At 52.1% G+C, this 19,914-nt stretch overlaps 9 protein-coding genes across 9 annotated transcripts; 5 read left to right on the forward strand and 4 right to left on the reverse strand.

Moving 5' to 3' along the window:
* Nucleotides 1-1,191: 1,191 nt before the first annotated feature.
* Nucleotides 1,192-2,650, forward strand: CCOS01_14863 (uncharacterized protein; the record flags this gene model as incomplete). Its single annotated transcript, XM_060463005.1, has 6 exons — nucleotides 1,192-1,362; nucleotides 1,446-1,710; nucleotides 1,783-1,893; nucleotides 1,956-2,073; nucleotides 2,126-2,218; nucleotides 2,287-2,650. The coding sequence occupies 6 exons, from the start codon at nucleotides 1,192-1,194 to the stop codon at nucleotides 2,648-2,650; spliced, it is 1,122 nt and encodes a 373-aa protein (XP_060306190.1).
* A 774-nt stretch (nucleotides 2,651-3,424) lies between these two features.
* On the forward strand, nucleotides 3,425-3,736 carry CCOS01_14864 (uncharacterized protein; the record flags this gene model as incomplete). Its single annotated transcript, XM_060463006.1, has 3 exons — nucleotides 3,425-3,556; nucleotides 3,621-3,644; nucleotides 3,707-3,736. 3 exons carry the CDS (start codon nucleotides 3,425-3,427, stop codon nucleotides 3,734-3,736), a joined length of 186 nt encoding a protein of 61 aa, XP_060306191.1.
* An 878-nt stretch (nucleotides 3,737-4,614) lies between these two features.
* Nucleotides 4,615-6,233, forward strand: CCOS01_14865 (uncharacterized protein; the record flags this gene model as incomplete). The annotated part of the gene is made up of 5 exons (XM_060463007.1): nucleotides 4,615-4,905; nucleotides 4,964-5,122; nucleotides 5,187-5,489; nucleotides 5,551-5,977; nucleotides 6,037-6,233. The coding sequence occupies 5 exons, from the start codon at nucleotides 4,615-4,617 to the stop codon at nucleotides 6,231-6,233; spliced, it is 1,377 nt and encodes a 458-aa protein (XP_060306192.1).
* A 239-nt stretch (nucleotides 6,234-6,472) lies between these two features.
* Nucleotides 6,473-7,310, reverse strand: CCOS01_14866 (GDSL-like Lipase/Acylhydrolase; the record flags this gene model as incomplete). The annotated part of the gene is made up of 2 exons (XM_060463008.1): nucleotides 6,473-6,832; nucleotides 6,888-7,310. 2 exons carry the CDS (start codon nucleotides 7,308-7,310, stop codon nucleotides 6,473-6,475), a joined length of 783 nt encoding a protein of 260 aa, XP_060306193.1.
* Nucleotides 7,311-8,544: 1,234 nt separating this feature from the next.
* On the forward strand, nucleotides 8,545-9,099 carry CCOS01_14867 (uncharacterized protein; the record flags this gene model as incomplete). Its single annotated transcript, XM_060463009.1, has 1 exon — nucleotides 8,545-9,099. One exon carries the CDS (start codon nucleotides 8,545-8,547, stop codon nucleotides 9,097-9,099), a length of 555 nt encoding a protein of 184 aa, XP_060306194.1.
* Nucleotides 9,100-9,183: 84 nt separating this feature from the next.
* CCOS01_14868 (uncharacterized protein) lies at nucleotides 9,184-10,402 on the reverse strand (the record flags this gene model as incomplete). Its single annotated transcript, XM_060463010.1, has 4 exons — nucleotides 9,184-9,615; nucleotides 9,676-9,956; nucleotides 10,027-10,075; nucleotides 10,364-10,402. 4 exons carry the CDS (start codon nucleotides 10,400-10,402, stop codon nucleotides 9,184-9,186), a joined length of 801 nt encoding a protein of 266 aa, XP_060306195.1.
* A 782-nt stretch (nucleotides 10,403-11,184) lies between these two features.
* CCOS01_14869 (uncharacterized protein) lies at nucleotides 11,185-11,736 on the forward strand (the record flags this gene model as incomplete). Its single annotated transcript, XM_060463011.1, has 1 exon — nucleotides 11,185-11,736. The coding sequence occupies one exon, from the start codon at nucleotides 11,185-11,187 to the stop codon at nucleotides 11,734-11,736; it is 552 nt and encodes a 183-aa protein (XP_060306196.1).
* A 429-nt stretch (nucleotides 11,737-12,165) lies between these two features.
* CCOS01_14870 (uncharacterized protein) lies at nucleotides 12,166-14,925 on the reverse strand (the record flags this gene model as incomplete). The annotated part of the gene is made up of 2 exons (XM_060463012.1): nucleotides 12,166-13,074; nucleotides 13,126-14,925. The coding sequence occupies 2 exons, from the start codon at nucleotides 14,923-14,925 to the stop codon at nucleotides 12,166-12,168; spliced, it is 2,709 nt and encodes a 902-aa protein (XP_060306197.1).
* Nucleotides 14,926-15,731: 806 nt separating this feature from the next.
* Nucleotides 15,732-18,666, reverse strand: CCOS01_14871 (glycosyltransferase family 28 domain-containing protein; the record flags this gene model as incomplete). Its single annotated transcript, XM_060463013.1, has 3 exons — nucleotides 15,732-15,922; nucleotides 16,019-17,730; nucleotides 17,792-18,666. 3 exons carry the CDS (start codon nucleotides 18,664-18,666, stop codon nucleotides 15,732-15,734), a joined length of 2,778 nt encoding a protein of 925 aa, XP_060306198.1.
* Between the last annotated feature and the right edge of the window lie 1,248 nt (nucleotides 18,667-19,914).

Below are 19,914 nucleotides of genomic sequence, written 5' to 3' on the forward strand. Positions count from 1 at the left end.
CTATCGCTTTGAAAATGAACGTTAAGAAGTAGATGTCAAGAGATTTCGCTCAGCCATCCCAAAGCCAGGTTTTTTTACGTATTCCTGCCGCAAGGCTTCGAACCCGAGGGGAAATTGTATGTGTATTGTGTGAGTTTAGTGTGGAGCGTCTGATCAAAAATACAAGTTGCGTCAACATGAACACGATGGAACGCATTGATCGTTCCAGTATCCCGTCGGTTCAATCCTTGCACTGTGCCTAGTTGCATTCGTCACTGCAGCGATCAATTCTCCGGTGAAGGACGAGTTGGTGAGTATTCGTAGCTTGAAAAGCGCAATGTGCAATTACACTACAGGCATCACAGAACAGACGATGCCAGGCCGGTCAAAGTTTTCGGTCATACATAATACCCAGTTGGCAAGGCCCAGTTGACACCAATTAATGTCGCAAAAGGCAGCTAGCATGCGACGCGGCTGTCCCCGTCGAAAATAAGTCGAGGATAACCTCTCGAGCAGGGCAAATGTGAGATTCAATGAGTGTTGGTACCTACCAATCGCTGCTACTGTGTTATCCTGAGCATGACTTACCCCTGACCTAAGCCAACGGTTCTTGAGCCGGCAGTTCTGACTGCCGCAATCGGATATTGGCAAGTAACTGTACAGATGCAGCCTGATCTCCGAATGATGCACCACCACATCGGACCCCATTGCGAGCATGACCAGTCCTGTTCTAACATATTCCTGTGGTGAGAGATCCATTCGCTGGATTGCAGGTGCATATGAGATAGGCACTTTGATAGACCCGTTGAAGGATGCCACCCCTGCCAACATGTTCGTGATGTGGTACGGATGCGGATCTGTTTAAAGATGGACCATGTTGGAAACTTTGACCAACTTTGACAAGATGTACTCCGCAGCTCTGATTGATCTACGGTGACCCCTGGAATATGGTGTCAAATTCTTCGCAGGATACTGAGTCAATCACCGAGAGTGGGCAAATATCATTATATTCCCAGGCCTTCAACCTAAAGGAGATAACTCAAATGGTGAAAGGAAAACATGAGCCATGTGCCACAAAGTGACAGCGTGGCCCAGCTGATGCGGGCCATCTTGAGCTGGGGAAGGAAACCAAGACTTTGTTCAATCACCAAGAAGTCTTGTTTGCACTTCCGAATCACTGCTTCCAAGGCTGTCCCTGCAGGCTAGTCCGCCATGGACGACTCGGTCCCCTTTCCACCCGACATCAATAGAGGCAGCGAAATCCTCGTAGTGTGCGGAACTCTGGTCGGCCTTTCGGTGGCCGTTGTCATCTTGAGAATATGGGTTAGGGCGAAAATGGTCCGGCTTGTCGGCCTCGACGACTACTTCATGATCGCAGCGACGGTAAGATCTCTTGTTCGGCTTGTTGGCGAAGGTGCGGACTAGGTTGTAAGAAGGATGAAGCTAAGGAAAACGTCTTTGTCAAGGTCACTATCTTCGCAGAAATGATGGTGATCATTCCCGAAGTCCAGTATGGCGCAGGCCGACACATCCAATACATCGAACCGAAGAGCAACATCGTCACAGGCCTTCACCTCAATTTCGTTACGCAGCCTTTGTGCCTCATTGCGCTGTGTTTGGCCAAAGTTAGTGTAGGCATGTTTCTTCTGCGGATAACGCCATCGGGAAAATATCGACACGTCATCTGGGGAATAATCATTTTTACGGTCTTTTCGGCACTTGGTAACTTCTGTGGGTTGATCGACGTCTAAATCTCCAGTCTGAATGGAGGGATCATTCCGATCTCGCGCTGATATCACTTAGTGACCGTCTTCTTCCAATGCCAGCCGTTAGCATTCACTTGGGATTTCTCTATTGAAGGCGGAAAGTGCATTCCGCAAGCAGATCTCAAGTTCGCCGCCTTCTTCAACTCGAGTGAGTTACACAACGCCCCTCTTCACGGAGGCTACGCGTGTCTCTAGACTAACAGTTGCCAGGTGTATCTGTCTTCACCGATCTTCTTTTCGCTCTATTACCAGTACCAATCATGTGGAAGGTGCAACTGAATTGGAAAGTCAAATCTGCCGTCATCGGAGTGCTTTCTCTCGGGATTTTGTGAGTATTCTGCGCGAGCGTGAAGCTCGACCTCGCTAACAGCCATTCCCAGTGCGACTATAGCAGCAGTTATCAAGATATCTTTCCTGTCGGGTTATGGGAAGCACGGAGACTTCCTATTCAACAGCACTGACATAACAATCTGGTAAGCTCTCGGCAGTCTCAATGGCCTTCAACGACGAGCCCCCGTTTTCTAAAATCTGCGCTTCAAAGGACGACCGTCGAAATATGCACAGCGATAATTGCAGCCTCGATACCATGTCTCAAGCCGCTATTCAAGGCCATACTCTCTGGGTCGTCAGCCGAACAATACAACTCGTCAAAGTACAACAATGATGGGTACATGCGGAACAAGAATGCAAGCAAGTCAAGAAGGGCGCGCACTCCAGAAGGAAACTTCGAGATGTTTAGCCAGTCTCGACATACAGCGGCGATTCGCTCAGGCTTTGGATCCAAGATGGGCTCGGAGGAAAGCATTATTCCGGACCACGGCAGTGGTGGTGAAGGCATCACAAAGACGATGCAGGTGTCTGTCTTCGTAGACGAACGGCAGAAGAGCCCTAAAGATCTTGTATAGCGGGGGCATATGCAACGGAACGAGGAAGTCCTCTTCGCTGATATGAGTTGGTCTCAGTCAGTATTTTTCTTGCAAGAACCTACCCAATTGTCCCACTTTGCCAATATTGAGGTCGTGTTATTGACCTAGGATCATATCATCTGTGCGAAAATCACCATGGGGGGGATGCAGGAAGATGAGATGGGCTCTCTGACCTACCTAGTGGCCATGCGTACTAGCCTTTCGACACGATGCCTTCTTCGAACGACAATTTCTATCACTGAATGCCATCTCTTGCTGTCAGCTCTAAGAAACCAACGGATACTCAAAGTCGCTGAAGCTGTGATATTCAACCGAGTCTTGACGTCATTGATATAAGCAACCCAGCCATCCTCTCCAGAGAATTCGTCGAGCTCGAATTCATGCTGACTGGAGCAACAGATCCGCTGACTGTGCACCTGGACATGTGCTGGGGGAACTTATTCAGATTCCCAAACGCGCTGAGGACGATTTTTATCAAAGAGTCGTACACGCATGGACTCGCAATGATTAGCGTTCGGCTGATAGCCGACAACGTGAAGTTTCGTCAGAGCGCAGAACAATGCGCTGCCGTACAAGTTTCAACTGCTTGAAAACGCATGCAAAGCCTGTGCCAAAAGTTGAGACCGCGGTTCCGTAATGAGAAGACATTAAATAGCAGCTTTTTTCTTCACGCTCATTTCCCTTGTCTTTCGATCCTGATCACGCGACAATTTATCCAGTAGCTCAACGGTTCTACTTAGCCTCGTTGCCAAGATGAAGTTCTTTCTATCTCTCGTCGTTCTCGCTGCCGCTGCGACGGCCGCAAGCCCTGCTCTGCTGACGAAGCGCGCTGTGTATCCCCAAGAAGGTCAGGTGTGCTGCCGACACGACCGAGCCGAGAATTGTGTAGGTGACCAATTTTACCCAACTGGACTTTTCAGCGCAATTCGGCTAATCTGGCGATGGGTAGATCTGCGTCGCTCGCGATAAAGGGGTTGGTCTTGTCTCAATAATCCGATACGGGAGCAAACAGCTAACTGCTCCGAACTTATTTAGGAATGCAACAGAGGAATCTGCATCATGTAAATATCAATGATACCATACGACATTAATGTTCAGTTCGATTCGCTTGAATCAGCGTGGCTCAATTCTACCCCATCTTTTCCAGTCGTGATGTTGGCTCCCGGATCTTGGCGGAAGTCCGGGGAGTGTTGGTCTTGGAGCGCTCAGACACGATGTTTTAGCCGCAAAGCTGACATGCGATGTGCTCGGCTGTTTGACCGTTTTGCGTTTGATCGAAGCGGGATTCTGGAATAATCTATGTGGTGTAGACACTGGCAGTAAGGAATCAAGCATCGTTTCAACTGCCTCCCCTGGCGCTCAGTTGCTGGTATTCCAGTGTCCACACCTTGGAGATGTAATTGCTTGGGATTCTCAACTCTATCTTGTCATTGGTTCTGGCCTTTCACACCCTTGGAATCAGGACAACCACATGGGCTTTTGAATCATATGCAAAGATGTTTGCCATTGCTTGTATCATTATGAAGTGAAAATCTAAGCAAGCAAATGCCGTCTAGGGCGCGACGGACGAAGATTGGTCTCCACTCTAGGGCGCAGTCATCGGCCGGCAGGAAAGGCTTTGGCCGATGTGCCGAAGCGCCGGTAGTCGGCAGCCGGTGATGAAGGCCGCTCCGTTATTGAGTCTGACTCACTGCAGCAATTTCCCGGTGCTGCCAGGCTCTATCACTTGGTCGCTTATCCGTCACTGAATCGGCTTCAGTGACTTAGCGAGCCTGGAATGAGTCCCTCTGTATCACCCGACATCGGCTTGCTTTTCAATTGAGCTAAACAGCATTTATCGTGACAAATCATCAACTACATGAAAGCTCTAGAATTGGGTTCACAGGTCGTATTTCAATATTTCCTTACGAGCACAGCATTTTGCCGTCGAAAGCCTGTCGGAAATGGCATCAGTTAATCCAGAAGCACCCCTCGAGGGCCAAAGTCGCGTTCAAGTATCTGTTTACTCTCGCTTCAGACCCTTGCAGAAGCGCACCATCACCGCCATCGCTGCATTTTGCGGCTTCCTCGCCCAGGCTTCAACGACAAGCGTTTTGGCGGCTGTCCCAGAGATAGTTGAAACTTACCACACAACAGCGAATGTAATCAGCATCAGTAATGCGGTTTACCTTGCGTTCATGGGCCTTTCGTCATTGATCTGGGGACCTTGGGCCGACATTTTCGGTCGTCGCTCTGTATGTTCCGAGTTCATGATCAGGTACCTTACATGAGAATCTTCTAATTGAGTCGTAGGCCTATCTCTACAGCATCACACTATTTCTCGTCTTCACAATCGGCACGGCTTTGGCGCCTCAACTAGAGCTATTCTTCCTATTCAGGGCCTTCACGGCATTTCAGGGAACTTCCTTCCTCATACTTGGATCCAGCTGCATTTCTGACATTTATCATCCCGTAAGATAATCTATACGAAACGCTGCTCGAGATATGTGACTGGGTTTACTTACTAGGACTGCAGACTGAGCGAGCAACTTCTCTAGGCTGGTTCTTGAGTGGCACCACCGTCGGTCCGGCTTTTGGACCGCTTCTCGGTGGCATAGTCGTCACATTCACTTCGTGGCGCGTCATCTTCTGGATCCAAGCTTCACTTGCTGCCACTGCACTTGTTCTCGTTTTCTTCTGCCTCCCTGAGACTCTGCATCAGTCTCGCGAGAGCGAATTAACAGGGCTCAGGCCATTGGAGAAATGCAGAAAGCTTTGGCAATGGGGAAACCCAGTCAGAGTGGTTAAGATCTACGGGAATAGAAATATGCTTCTCATTGTAAGGTCGCCCCATTGTAGCTAAGCCCACAGATACTGCTGCAAAGCCGCTAACATATCAGTGCCTCGCTTCCTCGTCTTTGGTTTGGAACATGTACTCTCTCCTCACCCCTATTCGATACGTGCTCAATCCCAGGTTTCATCTTACTACGCCACTGCAATCGGGGTTGCTGTACATTGCACCTGGAGCGGGATACGTTATTGGCTGCCAGATTGGCGGTCGATGGGCTGATTACACCGTCAGCTCGTGGATCCGGAAGCGCGGCATCCGCTTGCCGGAGGACAGACTTCGAAGCAGTCTCGTCTTCCTCGGCCTGATGTTGCCAGGATCCATGGTTCTGTACGGCTGGACGTTGGACAAGAAGTTTGGTGGCATCCCTCTTCCTGTTATCTGCATGTTTTTGCAAGGCATCGCACAGTTGGCTGCGTTTCCAAGCTTGAATGCTTACATTCTGGATGTCATGCAACATCAAAATGGGGAAGCTTCAGGTAAGTAATATGCGTGTTTTTGGACCACACGTATAACATTGACACTAACAAGTTCGTAGCCAGCCACTACCTCATGAGATACATGTGCGCTGGTCTTGCAACTGCGGTGTGCCTTCCTTTGATAGAAGCCATCGGTGTCGGTTGGGTTTCAACGATGTCAGCTGGGATACAATTCATCTGCGCCGGACTAGTATACCTGACTGTTCGACTCGGCGAAGGCTGGCGGCAAACACATCAATTACCCATTCCGCTGTAGCTTCCAGATACGTTCTGTATCTGGAGGGTCATTTTCATTGGGCATGTTTTACTGGATCTGTGTTCTTAGAAGAAAAAAATACTCCGCTAGGCGTGAGACAGATTTGAACATTAACTTGTATGTACCAGCCAGACTTGACACTTTTCTCCATGTATATACACGTGCTTGGCTACCTGCAGGGATTCCTTCATCAAAACTTGATGGTCTGATTGTTACTTGAACATAGATGCTCGCGAGACTCAATCAGTCTCATCACCCGTCGCAAACTCTCCAGCCTTGATCTTGTCGCTGAGAGCCTTGTTCTCCCTGATGTAAGCAGTAAGATCGGTCCGCTTCTCGAGAAGAAGGTCTGCAACAAGGCGACCGAAGACAACCTCTCCAGCAGCGTTTAGATGCGTAGAGTCGCCCGAAGCAAGATCGTACTTGTGTCCGTTCTCATTTCCGATGGCGTTGATGTAGTTGGTGCTGGCAGTGTTGAGGTCGAGGTACGTCGCGCCCACGGCTTCCGCGGCGGCGATGGCTCTAAGGCGCTCAGTTTCCAAGTTCTGAATGACCTTACCGCCGCTGAAGGTGCGGCGTGTAAGTGACGTGATCAAAATCTGCGTTGAATGTTAATATGTTGAGTGGATGCATTCCTATTACTTTTTCACTCACAGGAGTTCCGCCTGCAGCCGTGACCTCGTTGGCTAGCTTCTCCAAATTCGCTTGGAACTGGTCGGCAGAGATGTTTGCCGCTGCCTTTTGGTCATTGTGACCGAACTGAATCGTGACAATCGGGCTGAACGCATCTTTGTTCGCCTCAACCTCGCCAATGACGGTGTCCCAGATGCCCTGAGCCCGGAACGACACAGTCGTCGCTCCACTCTTGCCGTAGTTCTTTCCATCGGCCGGGGACTCGACAAATGAGAGGAAGCCGTTTCCCCAACCTCCGCCGATGGCAACAGTCGAATCGCCCGTCAAGAGAAAGTAGGGCGGCTTGGCATCGCGGATCTGAGGTGCGCTGAATGGACTGAACGGAACAGCGGAAACTGTCGTGAACGCCGTGGCGACAACAGAAAGAGCTTGACTGGCTCTCATTTTGCAGCTTCTGGGGTTTGGACTGGAACGAATGGGAATTTCGCTAGGAAACGCTAAACAACATCAAAAGACACGAGTATGATCGCAATGACTGGCACTGTCTACGCAACTAGGCCAACAAGCTTTATATAAAGCCATGGAAAGTGAGTCTTTAATCTATCTTCCTCTCTTACAAACTGTCAAAGTCGCATCGTCGCATCTCGGCGGAGACTGAGCCGAAAGAAGCGATGACACCAAGCAGGGCGCCAATGCCGCGATGTCCCCACGCCAATCCCACCAATAACTCTCGGTTTTATATATTGACGTCTCGCGCACCTCCTGGAATAGTCAAGGTTTAACTCAGAGCGCGGCACAATTGCTGCGGAGATGAGATCTTGCTTCCGCTGATCGTATGGCGAATATGGACGACCTCGGGCAACGGGAAGCTTGGCATGTAACAGTGCGGGGGAGTCCACGCCTGTCACCCGGGCTGCTCCGTGGCATCATTCGGCCGACTTGCGCGGACCACGTGCAAAGATTTACTTAAGTGCCAGGGGATATTTTTGATATATCTCGTCGCGACGCCATACACGACTCGCACATGAAGGTGTGGTTCCTAGAGAGTAGTAGACCCCGATGTTGATGACGATTGATAACTATTGGCAACCAAGCATCTTAAGCCTACAAGGCTTTATTGAGGTTGTTGTTGATGTTCAGCATTGACGTCATGCGCACTAGAATGGGAACAGCGTCCTTCGTCAAATTCTATATCAACTCTACCGAAGCAGTCAACTTGGCGCATTATTCCAGCCTCAGCATGCTTCGTGCTCCTGGCGAGGGCCGCTGGAAACAGACCTCACCCTTGCTTGCCATTATTCAAAGAGGTGAAATCCTAATTCGGCCAAACTATTAACGGACAAGAATTGGCTATTGGGATTGGATGTTCGCATGTGCACACACAACGTCTAGCCTCATAGGGGTTGTTGAGATGTCTTACCTGCACGATGCCCGTTCAGGCAAGCAATGACGTGGTGCAAGATTTCCTCGAGAGCAAAACTTGAAATGTTGAGTTGCAATAGACTCTGTAGAAGAACGCATCTTAATAAACCTCAAAATCGGACCACTACACTTTCTGATGCAGTGTTGGAAAATAGGCAAACAATTATCTGCAGACCCATTCTCGTCTTACTTGCCCGAGTGAGATCATCTTCAAAGCTTCACTTGAATCCACGTTAGAATCCTCAAAGCTTCGGTAATGGCATCTTTTCACTTATTCTCAGAGCTCCCATTCGAACTACGCATTCACATATGGCACCTTGCGAAAGAGCCGCGGACTTTGGTCGTCCGCACCTGTGATGAACCCGCGAAATATCGCCGTCAACCGCTCGAGTCCACCTTGATTTATTGCCGTTCACCAAATACTGTTCCCGCAATTCTGCAGACTTGTCGAGAAGCGCGCAACATCGGTCTGTATGCCAAAGCATTCTCTGGTGGTCTGAACCCGCGATATGTCTGGGCTGATTTCGATCTTGATACGATACAAGCCTCGTTTTGGGATCTGAAACTGATGGGAAGCGACAAGAGCCTGTTTCAGCACTTGGTTGTGGAAGTCAACGATTTAGAGTCCTTTAGGCGTCACTACAGCGATGCCCTTGCTGGCCTCGCAGATCTCGACACATTCCGAATACTTTCGAAAAGGGGACTAGAAGACTGGAGTATTGCGATGGATGAGGTTCCGGGAGCAGACACAACCTCGTCTATACAACGGGCATTGACAATTCCTTCAACTGTGCTACAAGGCTACCTTTAGAAGGAACTGCTCAAACATAGTCAGAAACAACGCATGCTTCCGATCTCATCTGGATTGATGATACTATCCCCTAATTGAAGTCGACTATGAGTGGTGGTGCTCCTCCTTCTCTCCTTCTGGCGGAAAAGGCGGCTCGGCTCCCTCAACACTGGGATCCCAAGATGGATTGGGACCGGCATCGCGCCACCGCACCGACCGTGGGCCGTGCTTATTCCAGTCCAGAATGGCATCGAAGTCTCTGCAAGTGTGCATCGAAGACCAGTTGGGTAGAGCATCTCGTCGTTTCGGGTTGTTTAGGGGATCAACGAACAAAGCGGGCGTTACATCTCCTTGGCATTGCAAGTTCATCCTCAGCATGTCGATGCAGTGGTCTGTATCGTCAGATTCGGTCGCGCGCGTTGGCTTCCGGGAAATATCAGACTCACCAAAGTGGCTGTAGATATTTTCATCAGGGACACCTTCGTCCAAGAATTGGTAGTGCTCGTAATTATAGAAAAGCCCCATTCTTAAAGAGTTCTAAAATACCTGAGCGTCAGCACCGCATAATGACTTATGGAAGATAGGCGAAGGGCCTACCAAGCAGTGGAGCAGATGGAAGACTTCAAGCATTGCCAAGTAACCGCCTCCATGCTCATCGGGCACTTTGTGGAATGGCATCTCTGGTGAGTCGGTCATGTTGAGCAATTTCAGTTCCTCAGCTGTGACACGGATGCCACCAGCCCCAAGTTCAATCTCGTGCCATGCGATATCGACATCGTTCGAGTGTGTCCCGGGTGGACCGCGCCATTTGTTAGTCTGCCTGAACTCAGCGTTATAATGCTCCGGTGCTTTGTATTTGACCGCCTCAAATGCCGGCGCTTCATTGGAACTCAATCAGTCAGAGCTCGAGGGAAGGGGAGGAAAATAGACTCATCGGGGAGTACTCACAAACCGTCGACAGGCTTTCAGTGCACTTTTGTAAAAAGTCGGCCCGAGACTGAATTGGAGAGAGGTTGTAAACTAGAACAGCAAGTGTGACCAGGTTGGTCAAGCCAAGCCAAACTGTTGATCGAGGCCAGCGATGTGTGAACCACGGCGCTGAAGTTGATGTTCCTCCTGCTTTGCCCTCTGATTGTGGCAGACTTTCATACGAAGATTTCAGTTTCCACCACATCTCTGCAAATGATACCAATGTTTGGGAAACAGGTAATGTTCTGTAGATGATGTTGGCGACAACGAGAAGGGTTTAGACATAACGTAAAACAGCAGTCACCAGCGCACTTACCACCGCGTTCGGAAACCTGCCCAACTCCCACGCAGCCATCAGCAATCTAAGTGGCAATAGGCTTGCACTATTACGCCTTGTATGGGCCGATGACACTCTCGCCAGCCTGCTTCTGCATAGTGCAATCCTTCAAGTTTCGAGCTTCTTATTCAGGCCTAGTTTCCGCATAGGAGCCGCTTCAAAAATCCCAGGTCATCATATTGTGGACCACGTCGACATAAGCTTTGCGGCCAAGCCCGTCCACTTAGAGCGGCGGGATGGGTTGCATATCTAGAAATCGGGCATACCTAATCGTGGAAGTCCGAGTGTGCGTGACACTTAGAAGCGCAACCCCGCCACCGTGGGATCGGATCCCTGGCCCAAGGCCTACCCGCTTACTTGGATTTCTCTCTCTTTGAATGGCTAGATTTGCGAAGAGAAGGTTCGGGAGCTCCCAGGCAACCGTCAACCCCAAGGCAATTTGTCTTAGTTGCAGGTGTCTAGTCTTGAGAGGACGGCCTTGATAGGTCATAACTTACCCATCAACCTCCGTCTCTATCTACCTTCCCTTCTAGGACTTACGAACCCGCATGTTTGGCCAGAAGATAGATGAGAAGCGCTAGAAGGGTACCGGGGAATCAAGAGCCGCAGGATCGGATAAGACGCAATGGGCTCAAGCCTTTCGTCATCCCAGAAGGGAGTTACATTTCTCCCACTGTATCGCAGGTCTAAATTTCTGAGTAGTATTTAACGTACTTGAACTTGGTCGAGGACTTTCTTGAATAATTTTGCCAATCGTCCATCTCCCAAACTATCGCAATTGTTCCAAGTCCTCTTCAATCATGCAGCTGTCCATCATCACTGTCCTCGCCCTCCAGGCTATCGGCGCCGTCGCCGCTCCTGTCGCCGCCCCGGCTGCCGACTACGCCGACCTCGCCAAGGACTCGATTTACATTAAGTCCGTCAACACGTACAAGCGCGGAGAGGAAGAGAAGCGCGAAGCCAGCTACGCCGACGCCGCTAAGGCCAACATCATCATCAAGTCTGCTGGTACCTACAAGAGAGACGAGGAGAAGCGTGCCCCTGAGGCCGACTACGCCGACCTTGCCAAGGACTCCATCTACATCAAGTCCGTCAGCACTTACAAGCGTGGCGAAGAGGAGAAGCGTGAGCCTAGCTACGCTGATGCCGCAAAGGCCAACATTATTATCAAGTCTGCTGGAACTTACAAGAGGGATGAGGAGAAGAGGGAGCCCAGCTACGCCGACGCGGCGAAGGCCAACATCATTATCAAGTCGGCCGGAACCTACAAGAGGGACGAGGAGAAGCGTGAGGCCGGATACGAGCAGCTTGCCAAGGACTCCATTAAGATCAAGGCCGTCAACACCTACTAGACTGGCGAGGAGATGCTTGGCGAAGACTAAGCGAGGTCGGCCAGGGACACTGCGAGTTTTGAGTTCTCCGATATCTGCTAGCAACACCTCGACATGAGGATCACCAACTCTGCTATGCGGTATCGCGGGGACAAGAAAGGCAAAACTTAAAGCGAAATGTTTCCTCCATGGCTAAATAGCCGGCTACGTGCGATGAAAGACTGGACCAGGTCTAGGGCTTGCGAGTTACGAATCACTTGACTTTACCACGCTCGTTAATGTATACCATCGATATCAATTACCCTTGCTCTAGATGTACACATGTGCACTTCGTCATCCTCGTCGCTCCCATATAAGCACAGAGCTCAGGAGTGATACGTCGTTGAAATTAAGTTACCAAAGTCCCTAGGATCTCCATCCAACAATCTTCCCGTCCTTGATTCCACGACCCTACTGCGGAAAGAGAGACAATTCTTTGACCGGCCATTCGTAATTGCGCTCATATTCAGTCTCAAATGTCCATTCACCAGACCCGACCATCTCCACCCTCTTGCCATCCTTGGTCGGCAAAACTACTTCCATCTCAGTGAGAGGTGGCACCACCACGTCGACCTTGAGTCGCAGACGCCCTTCTCCCTCGTCAGCCAACTTCCATGCGCAAGCAACCTTTCCATAGGGCGTGACATGCTCGGCAGAAGCATTCGAAAACTCTGCACCCAGGATCGGCTCCGCTCTCGATCGCTTCCATCCAGGCTCCAGGCGTTGCAAGCCTGCAAGTCGTTCGACAAGGAACTTGGCAACCGCTCCAAAGGCGTAGTGATTGAAAGAGGTCATGTCGCCAGGGTTGATGGTGCCATCGGGCAACATACTATCCCAGCGCTCCCAAACCGTAGTCGCTCCCATGGTGACGGGGTACAGCCAGGAAGGACACTTGCGATTGAGGAGCATCGCATAGGCTACATCGCTATGACCAGTCCGAGTAAGAGCTTCGCAGATGTACGGTGTCCCAGCGAATCCGGTGCCGATCCTGAAGCCGTTTCGGCGGACAATCTCTGCGAGCCGACTCCCTGCTCTGGCTGCCTGATTTTCCAAAACGAGATTGAAGCAGATGGCGAGGGCGTATGCCGTCTGCGAGTCTGACGTGAGACGTCCGTTGCTGCTGACGTACTCGTCCTGAAACTCCCGACGGGCGGCATCGGCTTCGTTCTGATAGCGTTCGGCGTCTTGAGGTTGTGACAAGAGCGAGGCAATCTTGGTGATGAGGTCAAGAGACCTGACGAGAAAGGCGTTGGCGACCAGAGGCGGATCGGTCACGGCCTTCATTGGCTCATCGGGAGGGGCGTTGGGGTCAAGCCAGTCCTAGAAATGTCAGTAAAAACATTCGCCCTCAGTGCATTCTCTTTAACCTACACCAAGCTGGAACAGGCCGAAATCCCATAAATGGGTAGAACCGGTCTTGTTCCGGGGAATCACATCGATCCAAGTCTTCATGGACTCGTATTGATCTCTCAAGATACCAAGATCGGCAGACTCTTCGTAAAGCGCCCACGGGGCAAGTATCACGACATCATGCCAAATCGCGTTGGCGCCAATCTTGCTCCAATTCTTCTGCCCGATGAGCACGTTCGGGCACACCATTGGAGGGACGCCGCCCAGAGCCTTTTGATCATGGGCAACATCGGTCAGCCAGTTCTTCAAAATGCCAAAGCAGTTGTAGATGAAGGTGGCAGTGGGCGCGAACAACGCCAAATCGCCCGTCCACCCCAGGCGCTCATCTCTTTGGGGGCAATCAGTCGGCACGGACAGGAAGTTGCCGCGCATCGACCACCGGACGTTGCTGTAGAGCTTGTTCAAGTCGTTGTCGGAGCACGAAAAGTGACCGACCTCTTCCATATCCGTGTGACACACGCAGGCCTCAATCGCGTCTTTGAGATCTGGGGCGAGGGAAGGCCACCCCTCGACTTGGACGTAACGGAAGCCGTGGAAGCTGAAGCGCGGCTCCCATGTTTCGCCGCTATCGTCGCCTTTGAGAGTATAGACATCCTCGGCCTTGCAGTCTCGCAAAGGTCTGGTCCCTAATTCCTCTTTCTCTAGGACTTCCGCGTGCAGTAGAGTGATTATGCTCCCTCGTTGACCTTTGACATTGTTGATGCGGATGAATCCGACCAGGTTCTGGCCGAAGTCCAAGATTGACTTGCCCGAAGGGGTCGTGATCAATTCCAATGGCTTCACATATTCAAGTCTCTTGACCGGTTCTCCGTAGCCGCAGATGAGGTCTGTCGTTTCCGGGAGCTGGGGAAGCACTTGGACGGTTTCCCATGTCCCGGCAGGCGAATCACTGCGTGACCAACCCGAAATTTCCGCAGTAGCATCGTACTTTTCGCCGTCGTATATCTCTGCGAGCTTGACGGGCCCTCGGGTAGTCGTCCAGCTAACGTCGGTAACTACGATCTCAATGGAGCCATCCTCATAGGTGATCTCAAGCTGTGCAAGAGCCGCAGTGCGGGTGCCCCAAATACTTCGTTTGCCACCCTCGAAGCCAATACGACCATTAAACCATCCTTCGGCTAAGCGTACACCGATGCAATTCGACGCATTCGATGCAATGTGTGCCGTGACATCGTAAGTCTGGTACTGTAGCCTCCCGTCGTATGCCGTCCAACCAGGGGCCAAGAAGTAATCGCCAACTCTCTGGCCGTTGATCTCGGCTTCGTAGACACCCTGGGCCGTAGCGTAAAGTCGTGCAGAGCGCACTTTGCTCTTCGCTTCAAAGACTTTTCGGAACAAGTCCTCCGGTTGCGGGCTGTTCTTGCTATCTTCCGCCCACGGCGCTGAGATCAGATTGCCAGTCCAGTCGCTGCGGACTAAAAGACCAGTCTCAAAGGAGAATGGTTCGCTCCATGGCGAGAAGTCAGTTGCGTTTTCGTCCTTCGATCTGATCTCTATCGAGTACGTCTGTCGTGACTGTATAACGATGTCTTTGGGCCATTCGGCTGACGATGAGCTGATCCCGTGGCTGTTGCACGGGGCACTTATGACCGATTGAGAGCCATCAGGCTTCTGTATCTTGACTTCCCAACTGCCAAGGTTGAATTTCGAGGGGGCGTCACTGAAGCGCCAGGAGATCTGAGGACGTTCCACGTGAATACCGAGTGTGTATGGCTGTCGATAATGATCGACGCGTAGGTCAACCACGCGAAGTCCTGCCATTAGAGTATGTCTGCGTCTCAGACTCGGTTCATTAAGCTGTAGATGTGATTGGAGGCTAGGAGTGAGTTAAGTTGCTTGGCTATAGAGAGAAGAGTCTTGAGAAGTTGTTCTAAGTGATGTCTTGCGATCGACCGTAGGTGCCACGGCACCATATTTCAACCACTCGAATAGAAGCCATCGGTCTGATGATGTGACGAACGGACAAGAAGAGACCGACGAGTTGTCTGAGGTTTGTCTGGTGATGAGGTGTGGATGGCCGCTTTTCTGGAGCTTGATCCTGGGCAGAAGAGGGGCGCTCCGCACTATTGTGAGAATCACCAATCAGATATCTTCTCTACTCCGAAGTAAAGCCTCCAAAGTCCAAAATGGGATCTTTAAGACTTGAAGAATCGCCGGTGTTTTGCCAGCCCCTCACGTTAGCCTTCCGTCGTGGCCGAGCTAAGATCCGGTGGCTTCGACACATCATCGTTGCATCTGACCTTCTAGTCGACTCGGATTATCAGTTTGTCATGAAGGAGTTGAGATATTAGTTTCATGGCATGACTTCGTCAAATGTACACGAAAGTTGCGTAAATGGACGTGTCTTGTGGAGGAGCAGGAGGCTTAGTGTCTTCTGAGTCGTGACTTTCGCTACAGCTTGTCAAGGCATTGTAGCTTATAGATAGTAGAATGCGGAGAATGCAAATGGCCGACATCGAATATGATGCCTGATGATTAGCTACTATATTACAATGAGAAATCGATGCTAGACTGTAGAGTTGTACAACAAAAGAAATTTTGGGTATACATGTGTGCGGCCAGGTTCGTCATTGACCTGACAAGAACGTCTTCCACCGCTCTATTACCTCGTTCCTCTCCGCTTCCGTTGACCTCCTGAAATCATCGATACCCTGTCGTAATCGAATAAGCAGTACCTCGGCTTTGAGCGCCGTAAGCCTGTGTTTTGAGAATTCCTTTTCTATGCCCTTTAAGGTGTATCCAGGGAGACCAAAAATAGCTGCGCGGCTGTTAGCGTCCCTTTCATCAGAGTAACGGTACCTCGTTGTAACGGTTGGGTGGGAAAAGGGTCCAGATCAACACGCGATAGACTTACCAGCAAAGAGATTGAACGTAAACCCGCGACCAGCCTGATAAATACCCTTCCCGAACCCCTTGACTCCCTCCCTCTTGGCCCCCTCGTACGGCTTCATGACAACACCGCTAAACGCCTCCCACGTTCCCAAAACAAATTCCTTGCCCGACGTCCGCAGACCGCTCCCGAGACCGGTAATCTGATCCCGCCGCCGTACCTCGTGTCCGATGAACCCGTAAGAAGGGTAGTTGTGAAACCCGTTGGCGACATTGTAGCACACTGCCACCGGCGCTTTGAGACCAGCCTTGACAAGCTCAATACCGTACCGCCCCGTCGCGCGCGCGATCTCCGTCGGCCTGTTCCGTTTCTTGACGAGAGTCGCCACGGAGGACTTGCGTCTACCGCGTTCGTCAACGTTGTTGGCGTCCATCATGGCGATTTCGACGGCCGGGTCGGCGCACTGGAGGGACTTGGTCGCCATCTTCATGGCGATGGCGTTCATCTGCTTCGGGGTCATGCTGTGCGCCTTTGCTACGCGCTTTAGATGGCCATCTTCCCCGTCCTCTGCCTTGCCCTCCTGGCCCGGCTGGACGTCGGGTCCCTCGCTAGGTTCTGCCGAGGGTTCGCGCGTCGTGTTGCTCTCCTCTTCAGGCTGCTTCTCGTGCACAGGGCGCTGGGCTTCGAGATCGACCGCGTGCATCCGGTTTTGGGCGGCTTGGGGCGGGTGCTTCAGCCGGTGTGAGTAATCCGACGTCGCCACGCCGATATTCGTGAAGAAGCCCGATACCGCGGCTACAAGGCCGATAAGAGGGTGTTCGGCGCCCTCGTCGACATACCAGTGCTTGTGCTTCAACAGCTTGAAGTCGTGGGGCTTCATGTACCCCTTGTCGACGAGGCACCCGACCGCGAAGTTACTCAAGTGCGCGCCCGTCTTTCTGTGTCGCCAGTTGGCTAGTCTCTCTGGGCAAATATCGCATCGCATCGTGTCGAGAGCCAGTCGTTCCTGGATATCCCTCGCCGTGTCCCCCGCGCCGTCCTCTTCCGCGATCCGCTCAGCCATCTGCTGCACCGCCACCTGGACCTCGGGCTTGAGCGCAAAGGTGATGCTAGCAGCCAGTGTCTCGGCCGTCATCTCCTTAAAGGGCACGGGAGCCGGGCCAGCGCCGGCACGGGCGATCATCTGGCCCCAGAAAGGCTGATCTCCAAAGAAGGGGACCACGACAGTAGGGCGTCCGCATGCAATTCCTGCCGCGGACGTGCCGGCGCCGCCATGGTGCACTACAGCCGAGACGCGCTTGAAGAGCCAGTCGTGCGGGCAGTTGCCGATGAGATAGACGTTGTCCGGGACGTCGTCGCCGCCACCGACACCGCCCCAGCCCTTGGAGACGATAGCGCGGACCCCGGCCTGTTCGACGGCTTTGAAGATGAGTTGGGTGAGAGCTTTGGGGTCGTCGACGACGATGGAGCCGAAGCCGATGTAGATTGGTGGTGGGCCGGCCTCGAGGAAGGCGGTGAGGTCTGCAGGGGGCGTGTACTTGTCGGCGAGAGGGAGAAAGGAGAAGCTGGTGATGTTGATGTGGGAGTCCCAGTCGGCGGGTTTGGGGATAAGAGACTCGGACCAGAGAAAGGTGTATGGGACACGAAGTCTGGGGAGGAGTTGGCATCCCCACAAGGGACTTATATGATCAAGGCCTAGCGTCTGAGTGCGGAACTTATTGATCAAGTCGCCAAGTCTAGTTGCATGTCAGTAACGAGTGAAAGGCTTCACAGACTGGGTGAGAATAAGTGACTGACCCTTGCCACGTCAAGAGTTCCATCATGATAAACGACAAATAGTTGGCGGCGCTCGTGTCGGCCTCACCATAACTCATCGAGGCCAGCGGGTGATGAAACGCTTGTGTTGGGCACCACGGCATCGTGAAGACCATGTGAAGTGGAATACCGAGCTTCTCAGCGCAGTGGATGTGAGCCATCGACGGGGGGTTGGCGATAATCGCATCAGCGACGAAAAGATCATCAGCATTCAACACCGTAGCAGCTGTCGTTCGTTCGGCCATGCCATCTCCTGCCTCTATACAACTCCTCCACGCGCCGTTGATAATTTCGGCCATCTCTTTCCTGCGCTGCTTGATGTCTCCAGCCTTGACGCTCTCTCGGCTGGGAAGCAGTCCAGGGTTCTTGACCATGTAAGCCATGAGCGCCTCCGGGTCGCCGCCAATGCTGAAAAACTCGACGCCATTGGACTCCACAAAGTCCTTGAAAACGGGGTGCGTGCAGATGCGGACTCGATGGCCGTAGGGCTCCTTCATGAGAAGCTGCGCAATGGGGATGAATGGCTGGACATCGCCGCGGGATCCGACAATATGTATCGCGATGTTGAGCCGCGGGCTCTTTGACGGCGGGTGCTGCTGCAGATTCTGCAGGATGACGCTGCTGCGTCGCCGTAGCCGGGCCTGTTCGAATTCTTCATCGTAGTCGCCAGAGTGCGGTCTGAATGCCCCTTCAAAGTCGCGAAGCCAGTGGGCAAGCTTTTGCGGATTCTCGTGAAATCTCACTCTGACGCGTCCATCGTTGCCGACGTTGCCGGATGTGGCCGTCTCTGAGCGACCGCCGTCCCCCAACGCAATGTGGCCCAGTCCCTTTGACTTTACGCGTGTGAGTGCTGCCATATTGGAGAAAGAGGAAAAAACGGCTTCAACTCAATGGAGCCCTCCCCAGACCAGACCCCAGTGAGCTGGGCTGGTTATGTGATGGATGGATCCAGTTCCCAAACGTAGTCGATGCTTTGATCAGTCCAGACCTTCTAATGCGACGTCCGATGAGATGAGGAACGAGCCCATGTAAGCATATATGAGTTTGTATGAGCTCTGAAGGCTTGAGATGAACTAGCAAATTCCATCTCTTGCCGCACTGCCGCTGACTCGGGGATCAATCACGTGTGTCATTCCCGCTCTCCGAGACTTCCCACCCACTCAGTGCCACCAGAACGGCAGAAATCCCCCATTGCCCGCTGCTTTCATCGGCGTTGTTTATCCCTAAAACGTCATAGAGGGGCTATTCTTTTGCAGATTAGCGTCGAATGGAAATGAGGTTACCATGCAGATTTACGAATGGGACTTTAGGTTTACGCCGTTTGCAGTTAGCCCCCTTGGCTCGCCCTTTTTCTGTGGAACTCTGTTTTTCTCGTGCCGTGGTGGTCCTCTCGGTCTCGCCTTTCTGTCACATTTTCTCTCTTATCTGGCAGCTCTGGGCATCTCTGGCTGCCCGTTTAGGCCCCTTGGTGGTACTGTAGTCGCGCGTATAGTGGCTGGCCTGGTGGCCTGTTACGCGCATTCATCTGGTTCCATTGGGGGCGAGGCAGAATGGAACAAATGCCATTCGAGTTTCAGAGATCCCGGTTCCGTTCAATGTTCTTTCTGGGGTCCAAAGGAATTGCTATCATCCCCCCCATCCAGGGTCTCCATTCACTGGACATCTTTGTCTCCGTCTTTCAGTCACAAAGCCTGTCGTATGCCTTGGCAACCGTGGTAACTCGAGACTCAAATGACCTCTTCCAGGCTTCCAGAGTCTTCCGAAGACGCAACAACCGGATTGTTGCTCGGGACCCAGGCCTGAACGGAGTGCTCGGGCGACAAAACCTCGGCAGTCCAGCAGGGCTATTGTAGGTAACCCCATGCCGCAGACCGGGCACATCGGCGGTCCGTCTCCCGTCTTCACAGACCAATTCACCGAGACTCCGTTCAGTGCTGAAGTTTCCGTTTCCTTCGCCCGCTTGTGACCTGCCAGCTCTAGCCAGCTCGGGGCCATCTCCATGGACGAAACCCCGGGCCTTGAGATCGGAAAACACCGCAACGCATCTCCCAGCTGACCCGGAATGTTCGGCGAGTCTGGCACCGGGCTTGCCGCTTGTTGATGCA

The sequence above is a fragment of the Colletotrichum costaricense genome (genome assembly GCF_030867565.1).
Source record: "Colletotrichum costaricense strain IMI 309622 chromosome Unknown Scaffold_22.1, whole genome shotgun sequence".
In the NCBI taxonomy this organism is placed as follows: Eukaryota; Fungi; Ascomycota; class Sordariomycetes; order Glomerellales; family Glomerellaceae; genus Colletotrichum; species Colletotrichum costaricense.